An 18,671-nucleotide genomic window follows, 5' to 3' on the forward strand; every position below is an offset into this window, starting at 1 on the left:
AGTATATCTCAGCCTCACCTTTCGTTAAAACAGTGACTAAACATAAACTTTTAAATAGTAAATTATTTAAAAGTATATTTTATTTAGGCCTATTTATTTATTAAGCTAGGCCTATGTTAAGAAAAAGAATAAGGACAGGAATAAGAACTGTTAAGTAAAAGCAGGGTTCAGCAAATATAATAATAATAATAATAATAATAATAATAATAATAATAATAATAATAATAATAATAATAATAAAGTTTTTATCAGTTGAATGTAATTCGTAAATATAATTTACGAATATTAATCACGTCAGATATTAATTATTAGTTTTGTTGTTGTTAATAGGATAATATTTTTAATTGTTATTCTATACAAACCAAATAATAATTGCATTCTCGAAAAGCCTTTATTATTTCTTCAAAAAGCTTAGACTTACACAAGCAAATGAATAACAAAACCTCATTTCGAGCCGTGTTCGTGATGTACTTCTGGATATAGGCTACACAAAGAAATTTGTTTCTTATTAATAATAATTCATTTATGCACTTTATTGGTTACAGTTTATAATATTTGTCTGTGAGGTTTTAAAAAAAAATAAAAAATAAGACTGACCTTGGAAAGAAAGAAAGAAAGAAAGAACTTGATATCTTCGCCCGAGTTTTAAAGGCCATCTGGTGAAAAAATTATAAATAATCTACCTATATATTTCACGTGCGGTTTATCTCTCATAATTTAACTCAGGTGCAAGCAAATTATTCAGACAGGTTTTTAAAAGAAAACGATGCGTATATTAAAACCTAAAAATGAACGTATGTGACAGAGCGAAAGCAACCCGGTCTGGATTCATTTGTCATTTGAATGTAAATGTCCATAGAAGAAATAATGCATGCAGTTAAAGTTTTTTGTTTGTATTTCACCAAGCTCGGATGCCGTGTAGTGAGGGAACCCCGCTGCTGGACTGAAACGGAGCCTGCGCGTTATTTAGATCCCCAGCTCCGAAGTTGATGTAGTTGTTGCTGGACTGTGAGGGCTGGAGGGAGGACACGCTCGGTGGGTAGTTGCATGAGTAGTTCGTGTTGCCCGGACTCGGGAAATTACTAAAGGCAGGGTAGGTGTTGTAGGTGAAATGATTGAGCCCCACGTTGTAAGAGGTGTTGTATGTGGAAGCGTCGCCCAGGCACGGCTTTCCATCCCGAACCAAAACCGGCACCGAGATGCGTCTCGGAGGAGCGATGCCCACCATCTCCAGGGTCTGGTCCTGACGCTGCCTCTTGCACTTATAGCGTCTGTTCTGGAACCAGATCTTGACCTGTGTGGAGGTGAGTTTGAGCACGCTGGCTAGGTGATCTCTCTCAGGTGCGGAGAGGTATTTCTGCTGTTTGAAGCGCCTCTCCAGCTCGTACACCTGCGCCTGAGAGAACAGAACACGAGGCTTCCTCCTTTTCCTCTGTTTGGGTCGATCCGTATCATCCTGCTTCAGATCTTCACTTGGATCTTCCTGAGTGCAGCTGATGTCTGGAAATGGATGATTCATTTCAATGATAGAATTGAATGGGACACAAATCGTCAGTATAATAACTGTTGTTTTTATCCATTCATTCCATTTAGAAATTAAACCGTGCAATGTATGTAATTATTTATTTAGCATATATATATATATATATATATATATATATATATATATATATTACTAATAAGTTAAACAGTAATTAAAAACTTTTAAAACATTTAAAATGTCAGTGAGTTGAATTTTGTGCACTGAGTTTCCGCAGCGATGACATAAAAGAACTATTTTGGATTCAATAAAAATAACCCTTTTTTTTTTTAACAGTTCTTAAAAGAACATTTTTTCCTAAGTGTGAAAAACATTTGAATCTGAAGAACCTTTTTTTTCCAGTATAAAAGATGGATGTTAAAGTTTCTATATGTAAATATGGAACCAAAGATGCCTAGTAATAATAATAATAATAATAATAATAATAATAATAGGCTAATAATAATAATAATAATAATAACTTTAGGCTATTTTTAAGAGTGCACATACTTTTTTTGTGGCTAAAAAATACGTTTTTTTTTTTAAATTTATTTATTTTTTGTTTGTTTGTTTACTTAAAAGCGGAATAAAAAAATACGAATCTTTTTTTTTCAATTGTCGTATTAATTTAATTAGTGTTCTAATCAATCTAGACACGTGCGCTTCTTTAAAATGTTTGTATATTTTTCAACTGAGTTTGCTGATAATTTAAATAATCACGAAACGCATCTGTGTTTAATTCCCGATACATGTCCGACTCCTGCTCACCTTTTTTCTCTTTTTCTTCAAAAGTTTCATCCATCTTTGCGTCTTTAACAAAGTCCATTTCTAGGAAATTCTTCCCATAAAAGGCAGCGGTACTGAAGTTCAGAGAGCTGTTTTTGTTGCCTTTGTCGTCCTGAAGGTCTTCGCTGAAGAGAGACGCTCCGGATGGCATTTCCATGAACTGCTCTTGTTTGAAAGTGGACAGCATGCAGGATGAGGTCGGAATAAGTGCACTGTCCAGCCGCTGAGACATATCCAGAGAGACCAAGTCCTCCTGATTCTGCTCCAGGTTCAGTATGTCCCGCACTGAGAAAGGAGTAGAAGTCATCTGGCTGGAAAACATTGCATGGAATGATGGTCCTCTTGGGCGACCCGGCTGGCATTTATCAGGGGTGTGAAGTCGTTTAATGAATAGGATTAAACTTTTGTGTTTAGTGGTGTAAACCCACGTTCACCTTTCTAATAGAGCCCTCATAACACACTTTCGGGGTGTAAGGAGTGACTGCCTGCTGCAATGAGGCAGAGGGGCGGGGTCAGCAGCGCTCACAACATTTCAGAGCTTTTCATTGGCCAAATGACGCATAATATTAAAATGACTCGTGAGACCTCCATACAAGTCCATGCACAAGATAAATATCCACCAATTATAGCAACTTAACTCACATCAACAAACATTGCTTTTAACCATATTATTATTTTTAATGTTCTTAATCGTTTGGTGTTGCATATAGCGAATAAAAACAACAGGCAATTCAGGTGGACGCTTTTTATTGGCTGTAAAGTGAAGTCTGTCAGCTCTGATTTAAATCATCTCTTTTAATTATACCTACGAGGCTGCAAATGTCTCTCAGTTTGTTTGTTTTCGTCTTAATTGCTTAATCCAGAGGAAACCTACAGGCCAGAGAAGAGTTTTCCCAAGGGATCAGACAGTGCCATAGCTGGAACCTGAAACCTGCAATGACAAACCCAACTGTCTACCACTGAAAGATTCTGGTGCCACAGGGTTTGTTATCAAGACGTGCTAACAGATGACAACAAACCAGAAACCCACCCACGCCGAACAGCCGCAGCAGAAGAGCAACACATGGCAATTCATATAAAATATAGACCTGTGTGGCGGAAATTATGGATGCCCTATTACAAGAACTCATGCATACACACACACACACACACACACACACACACACACGTTTGTTTTTGTGAATTATGGGGACATTCCATAGGCATAATGGTTTTTATACAGGAAACTTTGTGCATTTTTACTTTCTCAAAAAAAAAAAAAAAAAAAAAAAAAAACCTCATTCTGTATGGTTTATAAGCGTTTTGAAAAATGGGGACATGGGTTATGTCCTCATAAGTCACCCTCTCCTTGTAATACCTGTGTCATACCCATGTCATTATACAAAGTTGTGTCCTGATATGTCACAAAAACACGCGCGCGCGCGCGCACACACACACACACATTTATGGCATTTTCTATTTAGACATTTTTAGAGAATACAGATAGGCTAGTTTGTTTTATATTATGTTAATACGTTTTAATTATAATTGTTTATTTTTTATTTTTTATTCATCTGTATTTCTTTTATTTTGTTGAATCGAATTTTGGACATGACAATTTGGAGACACGTTACACGATCCGTTACGCGTTACTCAGCCTATTTCTGTAATTCATTAGGCCTACTGAAATCCAAAGTCAATTTCTGCGTATAAATAATACGCCAAATAAAAATAGAAACTCGTGGTATTAATACGCACTTTCAAGAGATCTGGTTATCCATGTTCAGTAATTCATAGGTATAGGTTAATAATAATAATAATAATAATAATAATAATAATAATAATAATAATAATAATAATAATCAAAAGCTCCCCCAAGCAATTATTTCGTTAGTAGGCCTAATATTCTTTAAAAATGTAATTATGCTGCAACATGAACACTGTTAGTGTAATCCAGTTTTTGTAGTGGTGTCGTTCTTCTGGATATTACTCATAGTTTGTGCTTGTGCAGAGGAGACAGACAGTGTTATCGTTTATTTGATCTCTAATGGTTAATGCTGCAGAGTAAATGGTGCTCGTGTCTGCTCTAGAGCTTCGTGTTTATAGTTTTGGAGAAAAGCAGTGCGTTTCTGATAAATGAACGCGAGCACTTTTCTCTATGAGCGAATCAACACTCCCCTATCCGTCGCTGCAATAATTGGTGAAGTGAAGTAAACTGACTCCACAGCTTATGGAAACTGCTTTATATCACGATGATTTATGAAGCATCTCCTCCACTGAGAGCCACTGCAGTTAGTGACAGTCTTGGAGCAGAAAACGTGCAAATGTTTCTGAGAGTTTACTACGATTTTCTGAGACAGAGCTTGCTTGGAGCGCAGTCGGATAATTCGTCTTGTTTGATGCATTTCTGAAATAAATATTATGACAGACTACGTGGTCGAGAGAAGAAGAGGCACAAACTCCCACAAAGCGACTGCATCTGCAGGTTTGTCTTTCAGCAGCGCATTTGGAGCAGATAAAGAGTTGGATAACGTTCTTGAAAACTTCCTGTAGGCCGACCTGTTTAGGAAATGATGGGGAAGAGGGGTGAGATGGGTGTTATCTAAATGAGTCTGTGCAGTGATGAAACCACAGACCTCTTCATCCCCGTCAATCACTTCCAAATTTAACACCTCCTGAAGGAAGCTCGTGCGCGAGACCTGCCCGCCTGGGGATTTATAATGGTCTTGCATTTAATTTAACACGTTTTTAACACTTAACACATATAGACAGCTGTATTCAGACTTTCTTCTACAAAATCTGACCTGCTGTGCTAAATGTCAAGTCAGATTTTTTTTTATTATAGAATTTGCCTAAATATTCACAAATGTTTTCTTTACATGTTTTGTGACGCTTATTTTTAAACAATTATTTTCATTAAAATTTAATTAAAAATGTTTGTGTTCAATTATGCATACTTTTAGTTTATTTCACCAAACGTTCAAATTAGTGTGTGTGTATATATATATATATATATATATATATATATATATATATATATATATATATATATATATATATATATATATATATATGTATATATATTATAATTTATATCAATGAGTTTTACCTTTATTTTGTATCAAGAATCCTCTTTTCTAAATACTTTCTAGCTTGCTGCATGTTTTTATATCCAATAACATATAGATTTTAACTAAGTATACTTTTATAAAACCAAGGTGCACTTTTCAAATTGTTTCTAATGTGTTTATTTGTGAGCAGTTTTGATGACACAGTTGATCTTAAAGTTAAATTATAAGCGGACAGTTTTAACGTGAAAGTTAAATTCATAGTCATTATTTATTATTACAATGATTAAAATGTTTAACTAGCCTAAATCAAAGAGTTTAAATTGGCATATGCATGCATTTGTGTAGTTCATCCCTAAAAGTTAAATAGCCTACACATTACACATATTAATTCATGAATTGAAAATAAAAAAATACAAAGTTGAAGTTGCAAAACAAAACGACACGACACGTGAGGACTGTAAAATCAGATGTAGATAATCTGTAATATTGCATGAAGCACAGAAGCAAAAATTCATTACGGCGACTGAGAGCTGTGCGTCTTGTCATCACATCATTTGTCTTGCACGTCACGGGGAATAACAATTTTCTTGATAAACTCATGTTCACAGCTTTGGCAGTGGATTAGTCAGACAGACAGGAACATGATTGCTCCCGATGGGAGTCACATGACCTGCTCTCCTTTGGATGCCTCAGAATAGTTTTGACTACTCGCTCACATTGAAACATGTTCATATGCTCATATTTCAAAAGGCTTTGTCGCTATATTAATCATAATTAAAGTTCCTCCCGTATGATTTCACAGACCATCCGGCAGCTGAGTTCATGAAAGTGACTGTCTTCCAAAAAACATTCCCTGTTCAGAAGATTTAGACCCCGTACACTTTTCCCATAACACATCTTTTATTTTTTATAATGATTTATAAAACTTTATTTTACATTGTAGCTAATGTATAACACTTATTTTGTCTGTGAAATGAAACTACATTTCAGCACATTTGCTGATCTAGACTCCTTTCTGTCCTAGAGTTTTGCTGAACCCGCCTCCTGGTGGCGGATTTTAACATAGCAGTGATATTTAGTTTAATTCATTCATGGTTTACCCACCCTCAAGACATCCTAGGTGTATATGACTTTCTTCTTTCATACGAATACAGTCGGAGTTATATTACAAATGGTCCTGGCTCTTCCAAGCTCAAAAAAGTCATCCAAACGTCTCTGATGTTCAATAGTCCAAAAGAAGTCCAATAAACTGCGGCAATCCATCATAAAAGTGCTCCACACGTCTCTGGGGGTTAATAAAGGAAACATCAATAAAAAAAACTCTATTTTTTTTTTTTTTTTTTTTTTTTGTGAGAAAAATATCCATATTTAAAACTTTATAAACTTTAATATCTAGCTTCTGCTAACTGTCAAACGCGCGTTCACGAGACGGATGACGTAGGAAGTAGTGTAGCATAATTATTTTTAGTTCATTTCTAAGAATACTATGAAGAATATTCCGTAAACCTTCCATATTATTTTTATTATAATGTAATATTTTAATCTAGTAGCCATACATATTCTCATGTTAATTAATTCTAATACTTTTTTTTCTGCTTCTATAAATTGTTTACACGGTGCGTTTTTCTTTTTGCAGGCATTTAATAAACCTTTAGTAATCCATGGACTATTTATTTGCTTCTATTCATCATTATATTGTTTTACAGGACAATTTTTGTCATACAGTGATGAAAAAATCTATCCATTATATGATTTATCAATATCATCATCATATACTAATTTCCAGTTTTGTTTCAATAATTCTTTCTTAAAAGCATTTGATACAGTTCTTACTCTTTTATATTTGAAATAACTAACATCTAGGTTTTCTATACTTACAGTGATAGTCAATAAAAATAGGTCACTGATGTAATTATATAATAACACACTATACATACGGCTTTCCATAATGTTCATGAATATGTTATCTATCAATGTAGCACAATGAAATGTGATTCTACTAGTTCTAGTGATTGTTGAATATAAACCCATGCTATACATTGTATTGATGAAATCTTCTGTCATTTTATGCTTTTTTGATTTAACAGATTAAAAAAAAACACATTTAAGCAATTTCTTAAATGCAAATGTAAATACGGATGTTTTAAAATTAAGTTTAGGCTTTCTCAATAACAAATATGAAACATAAATTACAACGCTCTACAGTATCCTATTTTCCTCACATTGTATTACTCAAAGATAACCGTTTTCAATTTAACCTCAAATCTTGAAGAAAGCTGTTGATTTAAACAGGCATTGTATAGAAATGTCCGCTAGAGGGCAGTAACGCAGTGCTTGCATCGAGGAGCCTGTCACATTGATTCAAGCACATAAAACAAAGACACAGAATCAAGTTCTGAAAACATTGATTGATAGTCTTGGATGCCTGATAGTCTATTGACCGCAATGTTTAATTAGACTGTGAGAGACAGAAGTACAGTGTGTTCAATGCTTTACTAACAACATACCAATTGTTCAAACAAAAACTCAAAACAGTTTTGAAAGTTGTGAGTTGTGAAAATTAAATGATTTAGGACCTTTAAACGGCACGTCACCATAAAGACTGAAAGTTTACCCCTAACAGCCTCCTAAAGGATTAGTTTACTTCCAGAATAAAAATGTCCCGATAATTTACTCACCCCTTTGTAATCTGTTCATGTCTGTCTTTGGACCTTCAGCCTGGTTCCTCCAAAACCTTAATTTCTATTAATTTATAATTTCTATAATTTTTATTCTGAAAGTAAGCTATTCTTTTAATTCAATATGACGTCTAACCTGACTAAAGTCTGTTAATTGATCTCTGCGTCCTTTCAGTTTTTATCATGTATGCCACGTAACAGTAGCTTTTAAGTCATCTCTGTGTCAAAATATATGACATGCACAATATTTTTTTCTGAGGAAACATACAAAAATATCTCTGAATCCAATACCACTTGTAGCTGACTCGCACATGTTGATTCACAACTAAGGCCTTTTGGGTAGTTTTTTATTATCGATTGACTTGATTGCATGATGTCTCAGTATAGATGCATGAGATCCAAACTCTTTGGGAGCCTGACGACGCGTTTTGGACTGCAAGACCAGATCACCCACACCTCCAGCTCAGTAAAGTAATCAGCTTTCAGAATGGCCACTTTGTTGTGGTGTTGGCCTGTCATATACTAGCTGCAGCGGCCCAGTTTGAGAACCAGTTCGCCTGCTGCTCAACCACAGCCATCAGAGCCTCATAAAGCCTGTTTATAGATCTTCAGCCCTACGACAGGAGAGGCCGAGCCAGAGCATAGGGGAGCTCGTTTACGGTGCGGTGGTCTCATTCCTCTTCGACGAGAGAAAGAGCGTTTTTCCCACTGCTGCGATGAGCCGAGTGTTTCTGCAGGAGGCTGGTGGAGGTGCCCGCTGCAGCTCAGCCTGGCGCCAACCCCGTGCCACACGCCCTGACAGCTTTATGCACCGGTCGAGAAGAACGCTCTTCACATCGTCGGTGCTGGCTCCAGACAACATGGACCTGTCTAACCTTTTTCTCTTAAAGAAACCAGATTCTTGGAAACTCAGGCCTGTTTGAATTGAGTTTTACTATGATTAATGTCTATATGGACTCATCACCCTCACTGTGTAAATGACTGGGTAATGCTGCGGTGTTCTTCGATCATCTCCACTGTTTTGAGCGTGTTCAGCTCCAGGTTGTTGTTAAAACTGCACCAGACAGCCAGCTGCTCAATCTCGTTTCTAAATGTAGACTCTACACCGTCCTGGATGAGGCTGATGACTGTGTAGTCGTCTGCAGCAGACCTCAGGAGCTTGACAGAGGGGTCTTCTGCAGTGCAGTCATTCATGTACAGGAAGAAGAGGAGTGGGGAGAGCACATATCCCTGAGGGGCGCCAGTGCTGATGGTGGGGCGGTGCTAGATGTGAATGTTCCCAGTCTCACTAGCTGCTGCCTGTCTGTCAGAAAGCTGGTGATCCACTGAAATCCGCAAACTGGATCCTCACAGAAGTCCTTGGTTTGTCCGGATGTTGCAGAATGAAGTGTAGACCCAAGCAAACTGCAGGGGGTCCAGCAAGAGTCCAGAATTGTGATTTATTTATTATTATTATTATTTATTTATTTGCATTTTTATTGCGTTTATACAACAGTTCGACGGCACAAGTGTGAAAATAAATAAGAAACAACCACAGAGTGTCTTTTAAAAACTATTCTGTGTGCGGAACTACTTTCGTCCGCCACGGATTCAAATTTCAATTTAACAATTTGAAAACGAAAACGTTCAAAATATATATTCAAAATATATATTTTTGAACTATTAACGAATGAATGTTGGCTACTTTCACACCACAAGCCTTAGTGCTCAATTCCGATTTTTTTTTTTTTTTTTGTATAGCTGTTCACATTGTTGTTTTAAATGTGGCCAGTATCAGATTTCCAGTGTGAATAGACCCGCATGCGCAAAAGAACGATACGAACAGGGTTTTCCAGATTTTCACAACAAAATACGCCCAATTCTTTCTCAAAACTGGTCCAAAACTATCCCAATCATGTTCAGGGAGGTAAACATCACGGAAAACACTTGCACAGCGCGCCATCATACGGAAGTAAACACGGAGGACATAAAGTAAGCGATTATGCGTTTATTTATAGTGTGATCTGCTGCAGAAGCCAGCAAAATTATGCACAGGCAATATGAAAAATAAAGACAAGGATGTGACAAAAGAAAGCAGAGTTTTGAAACTTTTATAATTGCTTGTAGAGTTGTCGCTGTAATACACATGAGTTCTAACACATCACACTTCCACTGATTACCTTTCGCTACTGTCTTCATAACTTTGGGTATGTAAAATCTTTGAAGTGTCTCCCGTCAGCGGAATTATGATGAATTGTCAATCTAGAGTGACGTAAAAGCGTCATGCAATCCGACATGACCGTTCACACTCGGGTCGCATTGCAAAACATCTGACATGGATCGGATTAATACCACATATGGAAGTGGCACAGATCGGAATTGAAAAGACCAGATTACATGTAGTTTGTGCTGTTCACACTGTCATGACAAAAACAGATCCGAGTCACATGTGAGCAAAAAAAAAAAAAAATCAGATTTGGTCCACATTTGCCTGCAGTGTGAACGTAGCTGTTGAGTTGCGTCACTGAAAGCTTATTGTGTTACTGTATTAGAAGCTCACTGTATTATGTAGAGTCCAGTTTTATGAGTGAGCGACTATGATTACCTGCATCTGATACAGCATTCATTCTTGGTTCTACTCTCCTTTCATCTGTTAAGGGTGATTTCCGATGTTATCTGCGTCTTATCAGGTGTAGTTGAAATTACAAATAATGTCAATGTTTCCAACCCCGTTTCAGTCTCTTTCAATATAAAAGTCTCTCTTCTCTTCTTCTTCTTGGGTTTTAATGGCGGCTGGCAACAAATGTAAACAGGTGCATTACCTCCACCGTCTGACTCGCTCATAAAAACTTGTCTCTTGTCGCCATCTAATGGCGGAACATGTAAATAAAATCACCATCACTAACCCACACACAGTTTCTCAATGCCAAATACTATTATTTATAGAAAATATTATTTAATAATATATTTAATAAACCACAATAGACATTTCAGTCAAAAGTACAAAAGCAGTGGTCTGATACAGCATTAGTTATATAAAAATAAAATTATATATTTTAGTTTGTTTTTCCAAAGTTTTAGGCAATATATTGTATTGTATATATTATTATACTTAATATTAGTGTGTGTGTATCGGTGTGTACCTGGGCATATTTAGCCCCAATTAGATGATATAATGCCAAATGCCTTTTTTTATTTTTTAACAAACGATCACAATAAATAAAAATGTTTTATGATAATATTAAAAATAATATATACTACAAATAAATGTCTAATTCATGACTTTTGTTGTGTGTGCAAAAAATGATCCAGAAAGACACACCTGAGTAAGAAACAAGCTTTAGTATTTATTTTTCTAAAACAATTGGAACACATGCTATCTGTACCAATATGGAATCTATCATTCAATGTAATAGTTGTACACAGATTTTTTTTTTAATTCCTTGTAACAATCTGAAAATATGTTTTCCAGGTTTGAACCCAAAGTTGATCACATTTTGCCCATGTTCATTGGAATACCTGAGTGAATTAAGAAGATGATTGGTCAAAGTAACTACTGTTGTCTTTAGGCTGATGAATAGCAGAACTGTACAGGCCGTTAATTATTCTAAAACCAACAATCAGCTCTGAACATTTTATTAACCAATCACGTGGCAAGGACCCAAAACAATTCTTTTCGGAGCTATAGTAAACAATAATTCACCCATTTCAATATTATTGTCAGTAATACCCTGAGCTTCTTATGTAGACTTAACTCAGATCCAGGGTTCTACAATTCCAGCTTCTGGCTCTTCTCAGTGGCTCTGGGAGAAAACTGCTATTTCTTACTTGGAAACCCCAGCGGCTGGCTGTGGACTTGGCCAGAGCACAGGCAGGCCTGCTTTCCATGAGAGACTGTGCGCTAAAGTTGTTCCTATATTCAACTAATCAGTTTGGCCAATGCATACCCATTAGAATGAAGCGATACTATCGGGGTGCTTTATCATACTGAGACTTCAGGCAGATATCATTTTTTTTTACTATTATACACCTGCTTGGGTTCCACAGTTCATTTTGGGGTAAAGCTTCTATGTAATATTCTCAAGGCACAATAAGCTTGTTCCTGGACGTTGTTTTGACTTCGCTTTCCTTCTATGAAGCACCGAGCATCGTATGTGCTAGACCTGGACTTCAATCCTGTACAGCTTGGATTTAATCAAGTATTTCAAATAACAATTACACACACATTTCTGATACAATCAAACAAACATATCTTACATATCTACAGTCAGATGCGTAATTGGTGCAATAATGTAACTAATACAACAGCTAGCATTCTTTGCACTATATTACATATAGTATTACTGAATATGGAGGCTATATTTAGGTGTGTTTATATAAATATAGATATACATAGATTTATATGTACATGTTTTATGTTCAAACGTTGCATAAAGTATAAAATAAATAAACAAGGTGATAGAATCTTAAGGAGGATATGATTCGCAAAATAGAGATGCTGTATTAGAACTGAAATAAATGCACTGGTCGTAATTCTATAAAATAAACGATCTGTCCTATAATCTAGAGTATCAAAAAAAGCTGCACCAGATTTACCCTGCAAAAGGTGCAGTTTGGGAGAGCTGGAATGACTGTGTGGAGACGTGAGGGTGGATGGGTTGAATTAAGAGGTCTGCCGAGTCTGTTAATTCGGGGATTGGGGTGTCATGGTCATTTTAGGTGATCCTGCTATTTCACCTCCGAATGTCGCTGATCTTTGAGTCTTCCTGCTCGGCGGGGCCGGCATCTAAACTGGCGCGGCGCGGGCCTTGGCTCCGACTTCGCGTGTGGGAACTTAACCCAACCTTGCCGGGTTTGTCCTTGTCTCCTGTTCGAGTGCTCTTGTGGTGCTCGGTGTCTGACTGGGAGGAAAGTGACGGACGTCGCTCGGAGCCGCCTGACGCTGGAGCCACAGGGATGGACGTACAGATGCTCAGGCTGTCACACAGAGCGCCCCAGTTCTGCTCGCACTGCAGACGCACGCTCCGCGTAATGGCTTCCTTCACCTCCTCTCCACAGCCGAGCAAGATGTTCACCAGCTCAACGTACGGCCTAAGACAGCGGGATGATAGCGGTCAGTCACGTCACGTCAGTCTACTTTAAAACGCTCACTGACTCTGTTCCCTGTTGTCCTCATATGTTCATTATAGGCCAGTGCTGGAAAGACACTGCAATTTCAGTTTATGTCACTGTACAGTGACCGTGTGGACACACAGACCTTTCATGAGACACAGCTGCTCCTCAGACTCAACACTGTGTGTGAATACATAAATGAACTTACTTAAATTAACTTTACGTAGCGCCACACGTATTTTAAAATGGAAAAGTACATCAATTGCCTGGAAACATGCAGCTAAAGGGAAATAACACTTTATTAATTTGAATATTTGTTATGTCATCAACTGCATTTATTTAATAAACAAAGAAACTTGAAAACAGGCTTGATGTGATTATTGGTTAATTGTCTGATCGTGGTTATTTGATCTGTGAGATAATCGATAATTAATAACTCCAAATAAAGGAAATTTAAAGGGATATTTTCCCAATCAGTTTTGGTTCCCATTGACTTCCGTTATATTTTTTGACCATAAAATGGGAACCGAAACTGTTTTGATGACCACCATTCTTCAAAATATATATATTTTTTGTGTTTAACAGGACAAAGAAAGTTATAAAGGTTTGGAACGACATGGATTTTTCATTTTTTCGGTGGACTACCTCTTTAAGCACTTAAAGAAATGCCATCAAATTCATCATCTTCAATATCATTCAATATCATTTAATCTTTTCCAGGGTAGCAAATAAATATTAAAAACACTTTTAAAGTACACAAAGATAGTCAAAGGCCTTTAAATGAAATGAAGGCTTGTGGGTTTGATCAGACCGCATTATATTATATTATTACGATTAATTACATAAATATTAATTTTCAAAGCATAAATATAAATCATATGGGCCTACGCAATTATACAATTCCAAGTAAAATATTTAAAAAAGTAAGTATTAGGCTTACATTATAAGCGACATGAACAAAACAGAATAAAATTGTTAATCTCCATTATTTTTATGACAATCGTCAGCACATATTTCATGATCGCAACAGACCTATTCGCAAAACCTCAAACAATAGCAAGGCACACAAACAGGAAAACATAATAGTATGAGTACGCGCAAATACGCCGAGTGTGATACCTACCCTTTGGGAAATAAGTTATGGAAATGTATCATTTCCACCATGACATTGACGTTGTCTTTAGCAGCTGAGCAGAGGTTGTGTTTCATGTAGCATTCCCGCTGAAGCTGGAAGACCATCTCCTTTATGGCCAGGCATTTTCGGCTGATGCAGCTGAACTTGTGCCTGAAGCCGTGAGCCATGCACTTCAGTGCATCCTTGATGAAGGACTTGCCCTGCGAGTATTTAAGACAGAGTCTTATCAGATCCGCAGTCATAAACAGCCTTTCTTTCTCTGCTGGGATAACATGGACTAATAGTAGAGCTGTTTTTGCTACAGACACACATCTTGAGACCGTGTTACAGGCTTGAAACCCTCTGCTTCAAATCCACCTGCACCTTGTGAAACACGAGCCAGGCTGGAGGCGGTGCCAGCTGGCCGGTCCGGTTGCAGGGTCATCCTCTGGCTGCGTCTGAGGGACATGAACCCCGTGGGAGACTGGGGCAACCATGTGCTTACCTGTGAGTCGAACTTGCCAGCATTGTGCAGGAAGGTCATGCAGATTTCCTGAAGGCCCCGGATTTCGCAGGAGTTGTTCTCGAAACACTCGAAGACGCCGCAGCCCACGTCTCCTGCGCTCACGAGACAGTGCTGGATCTCAGCTGCAGAGAGTAGAAAGACAAAAGCTAAATAAAGAGTTTGCAACACAGATTAGAACTCAATTTTGGACGACATTTTCCAAAGCAACAAGTTTATTTTTAAATTAGAAATAAAGCTGCTTTAGAAATATACTTGACAGCCTTTTACACATGAATGCAGAGGCCTATTTTCCAGCTTTGTTTCTCCTGTGAAAACTGAAGAACTGTATTTAGGGGACAAATTTAGCAGAGAGCGCACTGTGGTAATTAAGGTATGCTATTAAAGTCCATCAGACTGGGAGGCATCCTAAGATGTGGAAAAGCAAGGTTAACTGTATATAGGGCAGGACCAAATTGCCTTCACCTTGCTGTAGAGATTAGCAACGACTACTGAGTTTCAGGAAATAACCAGGGAAATAGAGAATACCAAGTAGCATATGGAAACATGAATAAGAATCTTTTTGATTTTTAATCAGATCTATAAAGAAAATAAAAGCAATTCTGTTTGCTCAAGCATAGTAATACACAAAGGAGCACTTTATTCACTTATTAAGAGGTTGCAGAAGCACTGATAAATGTTTGATACATTAGATCAACTCACAAATATATAAGCATTCAGTTGCATTTTTCATGACCACATTGGCAGAGTTAGAAAACGGCTTGTGATGTGTCTGTTAGTCGTGTCTTATTAAAGAACCGCAGTAAGAGAAAGCCTGCACTGAACTACATTAATTATATATTTTGGTTTTGCAACTGCAACCAGAGGGCAAATACAAACATTATGCATATTGGCCATTTATTTTAAAATGAACAAATCCTATGCTATAATAAGTCAAAAATGACTGAACTTACCATGGCATTTACTCTAATGCAAGGCAAACAGTTAATAAAATTTACGTGAAATTTAAACCCCATTGTGTTAGTAAAAAGCCAAAGCACGAGGCAAAACAGTTCATGTAAAGTAAAAAGCTCTGCGGCTATCACATTACAAATTGCAACTAGAAAAAAAAGTTATTTCTAGGGATCTCGCAATGGCTACTTCAATCCTCATGCTTTTGTAAAGAGATTAAATTTAAAATACAGACTGATTGTTTGTCTTTCTCCAACATCACATTATGTGAGCCAGTCAAACACATGAACACGATGATGTCTGTTTTCACAAAAAGATTGTATACAATCAGACACTATGCTCTGATGAGGACAAAAACATACTATTTTGTTAATGTGTTTGACAGAGATGAGTGGTTATTATTTTCACAGAAAGATTCAGTAGTATTATTAAATATACTAAGTGAAATAGTATTTCTAAACACATCACTTAAAACAATCATAAATGTTCTGCCTAAATATTCTAATTTAGGTATTGCAAAAGATTTGTAGAGTTTTCCCAAAGCATTTCAGCTGGACCGGAACCAGTACATGAGAGGTTTATAAGGTCTTGTATATGAATACTACCTAACAGTAGTATAAATGCATTGCAGCAGATCTATGCTGATGGAGGTGCACAGGTAAAGTGAGCAGCTGCGTCGCTCGCGCCGGCGTTTGAGCGGGAACGGACGTGAGGATCGTGCGCACAATCACACAGCAGTGACCCACTGAGCTCTTCTGTAATCACGTAAGCTACTTTGGGTCAGTCCCGTGCAAAAGTTGCCCAATATGAACTGATATGATGCCTAATATGGCTGCTTCTTGTTCTTTATCATGTATGCACGGGATTAAATAACTTTTCTGCCGTGAGAAAGGTTAAGTTTGATCCACCTCTAGTGCAACACGTAGAACCATTGCATCACTCCACGTTACAGGTTTAACTTGCTCGTCCGCAGAATTTAACAAAAGTTGCGTCCGTTTATATTTGATGCTCTTTATAATGAGCGTGCGAACACTTTGCATGACATTTATCTGCACTCAATGCTAAAATACTAGTCGAGAATGTCGTATAAACGCAAATCCTCTCTGCGCTCGAAAATAAGACACGCGCGAGCGTTACAGCATACCTTTGCCTGTGTCACGCTATTAATAGTTTACGAAGATATTGGATTTCTCTACGTGTGCTCCGTATTTACGAGATATCGTCTTCCTGCGTTCTCGCAAAACGTCACGCCGCGCGTGATAAGATGTGTGTGCACTTGCCGGTTTTGCGCTGAAAACTTATGAGGTGTGATTTATGCATTTACTTTGCGAACTAAGCAAACGCGCTCTGACCGCCCGGCTCGCACGTGTCCGTACGCACAACTCTTCGATCACAGCTTCACAACACTTGCATTCTCTTACCTGTATTCTGTAAGGAGAGACGTCCCTTCTGACTGGCCGGTTTCTCGGGGTGACTCTCGTGAACGTCAACATGATCCGTTCCCACCACGTCCCCCACGACGGAGAGAAGCAGCAAAGCCAGCGCACATTTGATCAACATTTCTCCACTCAGTTTGCTGGGTAAATAACGACAGGCTGTCAGCCCGGGATCTGATGTGGATACTGATCGAGATGACACAGAGAGCGTGTGAGAGTGGAGACGGGATGGATGCTGGATATATTTCCCAGAGTCCGGGTGTCAGTTCGGATGAAGGAGTTAAGCAGGTGTTGTCAGTCGTGCCTACCGACCAATCAGAAACGCAGACCACCACGTACAAGTTTTAGGGGTGTGTCTGGCGAAAGTTGTCTCTACTTGACATAAACTAAGCTTGTAAAATGTGCAAGGGTGGGTGGGTATTTACTCTACAAATGCTTATGAGGCATTAGACAGTTCGTAAGCACAAGAGCATGCTAGTCTTCAGCCTGTGATTATAGGTGTTGCTTTTAATAGTCTACTATAACTGATGGATTTTTACAGGAGAGGATATGACTCAAATTTGAAAGGAAATGCTTATTAAATCCGTGAATTTATAAAAAATCCAGTCATAAAGAACTCCAACAGGAAATATTAATACTATTCTTTTTCTATAAAATAAACATGAAAAAGAAAAACAAACGCTGGTCATCGCTGTGACTCTTTACAATTTCAATATTTCAAAGTTTTCAAAACAACAACAAACACATTTAAGTGTTAAATAGAGTGCAAGTAAATAATCAATTCTTTATGAATCAATTAGATAGATATAAATACCATATATGCAAACTATTAAAACAATGTCCACAATTTACATTATATACAGTGTATGTTACAATGAATATTTGCAAAGCGTAAACATCATATGACAAATGCTCGGTGATATTTATAAGTATGAAGAAGTATAAAGGATTTCAGGATTCCCAAAACCCTTCTAAATAAATAAATAAATATGGCACATTCTGTTCTGTTTGCTGCTGGTATTTTGGTGACCCAGCAGATGAACATGAAAAAAAAGGAACATAATGATAATGTGAGGTTTTACATTGCAGTTTTTGAAAACTCACCAGTCGACAGAGCTAATTATATAGTCCTGCTGTCAAAATGTGCTCCACACAGTGCAGAAAATGGGACAAATTTGCTAATGGATGGCAGGGATTGCATCATTCAAACCACCCCCTCTAGGCAGCTGCCATATACAGGCAAAGCAACACAAAAAGCATATAGACATATGTGCACATCTGACTCTGACACACACATACACAACATTTATAGGCACATCATTCAATCAGGGCTTTGTTGTTGTTATGCCTAATTTTATATCGATTTCAATGAATTCTTACATGAAGTCCATGTAGCAGTTCAATCCCATAACTGTGGTTCAGTAATCACCCATTATTCTAAGTATGTAATTTTGAGAATTACACAGAACACATCTATCTTTATTTACTCTTTGGTGACTACGGTTTATGACAATATTCGAATA

At 37.4% G+C, this 18,671-nt stretch overlaps 2 protein-coding genes across 2 annotated transcripts; both read right to left on the minus strand.

Annotated features, from left to right (window-relative positions):
* Positions 1-356: 356 nt before the first annotated feature.
* Positions 357-2,779, minus strand: nkx2.5 (NK2 homeobox 5). The gene is made up of 2 exons (XM_042770399.1): positions 2,288-2,779; positions 357-1,500 (listed from the first exon to the last, which is right to left on the minus strand). The coding sequence occupies exons 1-2, from the start codon at positions 2,625-2,627 to the stop codon at positions 899-901; spliced, it is 942 nt and encodes a 313-aa protein (XP_042626333.1). The 5' UTR covers positions 2,628-2,779; the 3' UTR covers positions 357-898.
* Positions 2,780-11,337: 8,558 nt separating this feature from the next.
* stc2a (stanniocalcin 2a) lies at positions 11,338-17,689 on the minus strand. Its single transcript, XM_042770400.1, has 4 exons — positions 17,134-17,689; positions 14,744-14,886; positions 14,248-14,459; positions 11,338-13,103 (listed from the first exon to the last, which is right to left on the minus strand). Exons 1-4 carry the CDS (start codon positions 17,270-17,272, stop codon positions 12,746-12,748), a joined length of 852 nt encoding a protein of 283 aa, XP_042626334.1. The 5' UTR covers positions 17,273-17,689; the 3' UTR covers positions 11,338-12,745.
* Positions 17,690-18,671: the final 982 nt, after the last annotated feature.

Source organism: Cyprinus carpio, chromosome A14 (assembly GCF_018340385.1).
Source record: "Cyprinus carpio isolate SPL01 chromosome A14, ASM1834038v1, whole genome shotgun sequence".
Taxonomy (NCBI): domain Eukaryota; kingdom Metazoa; phylum Chordata; class Actinopteri; order Cypriniformes; family Cyprinidae; genus Cyprinus; species Cyprinus carpio.

Coding starts and splice junctions, on each gene's coding strand:
- nkx2.5 (XM_042770399.1), bottom strand. CDS start 2,627: ATGTTTTCCAGCCAGATGACTTCTACTCCTTTCTCAGTGCGGGACATA. Junction 1,501..2,287: donor TGAAGAAAAAGAGAAAAAAG/GTGAGCAGGAGT, acceptor ATCCATTTCCAG/ACATCAGCTGCACTCAGGAA.
- stc2a (XM_042770400.1), bottom strand. CDS start 17,272: ATGTTGATCAAATGTGCGCTGGCTTTGCTGCTTCTCTCCGTCGTGGGG. Junction 14,887..17,133: donor TCTCTCCTTACAGAATACAG/GTAAGAGAATGC, acceptor TACTCTCTGCAG/CTGAGATCCAGCACTGTCTC. Junction 14,460..14,743: donor CTGGCAAGTTCGACTCACAG/GTAAGCACATGG, acceptor AAATACTCGCAG/GGCAAGTCCTTCATCAAGGA.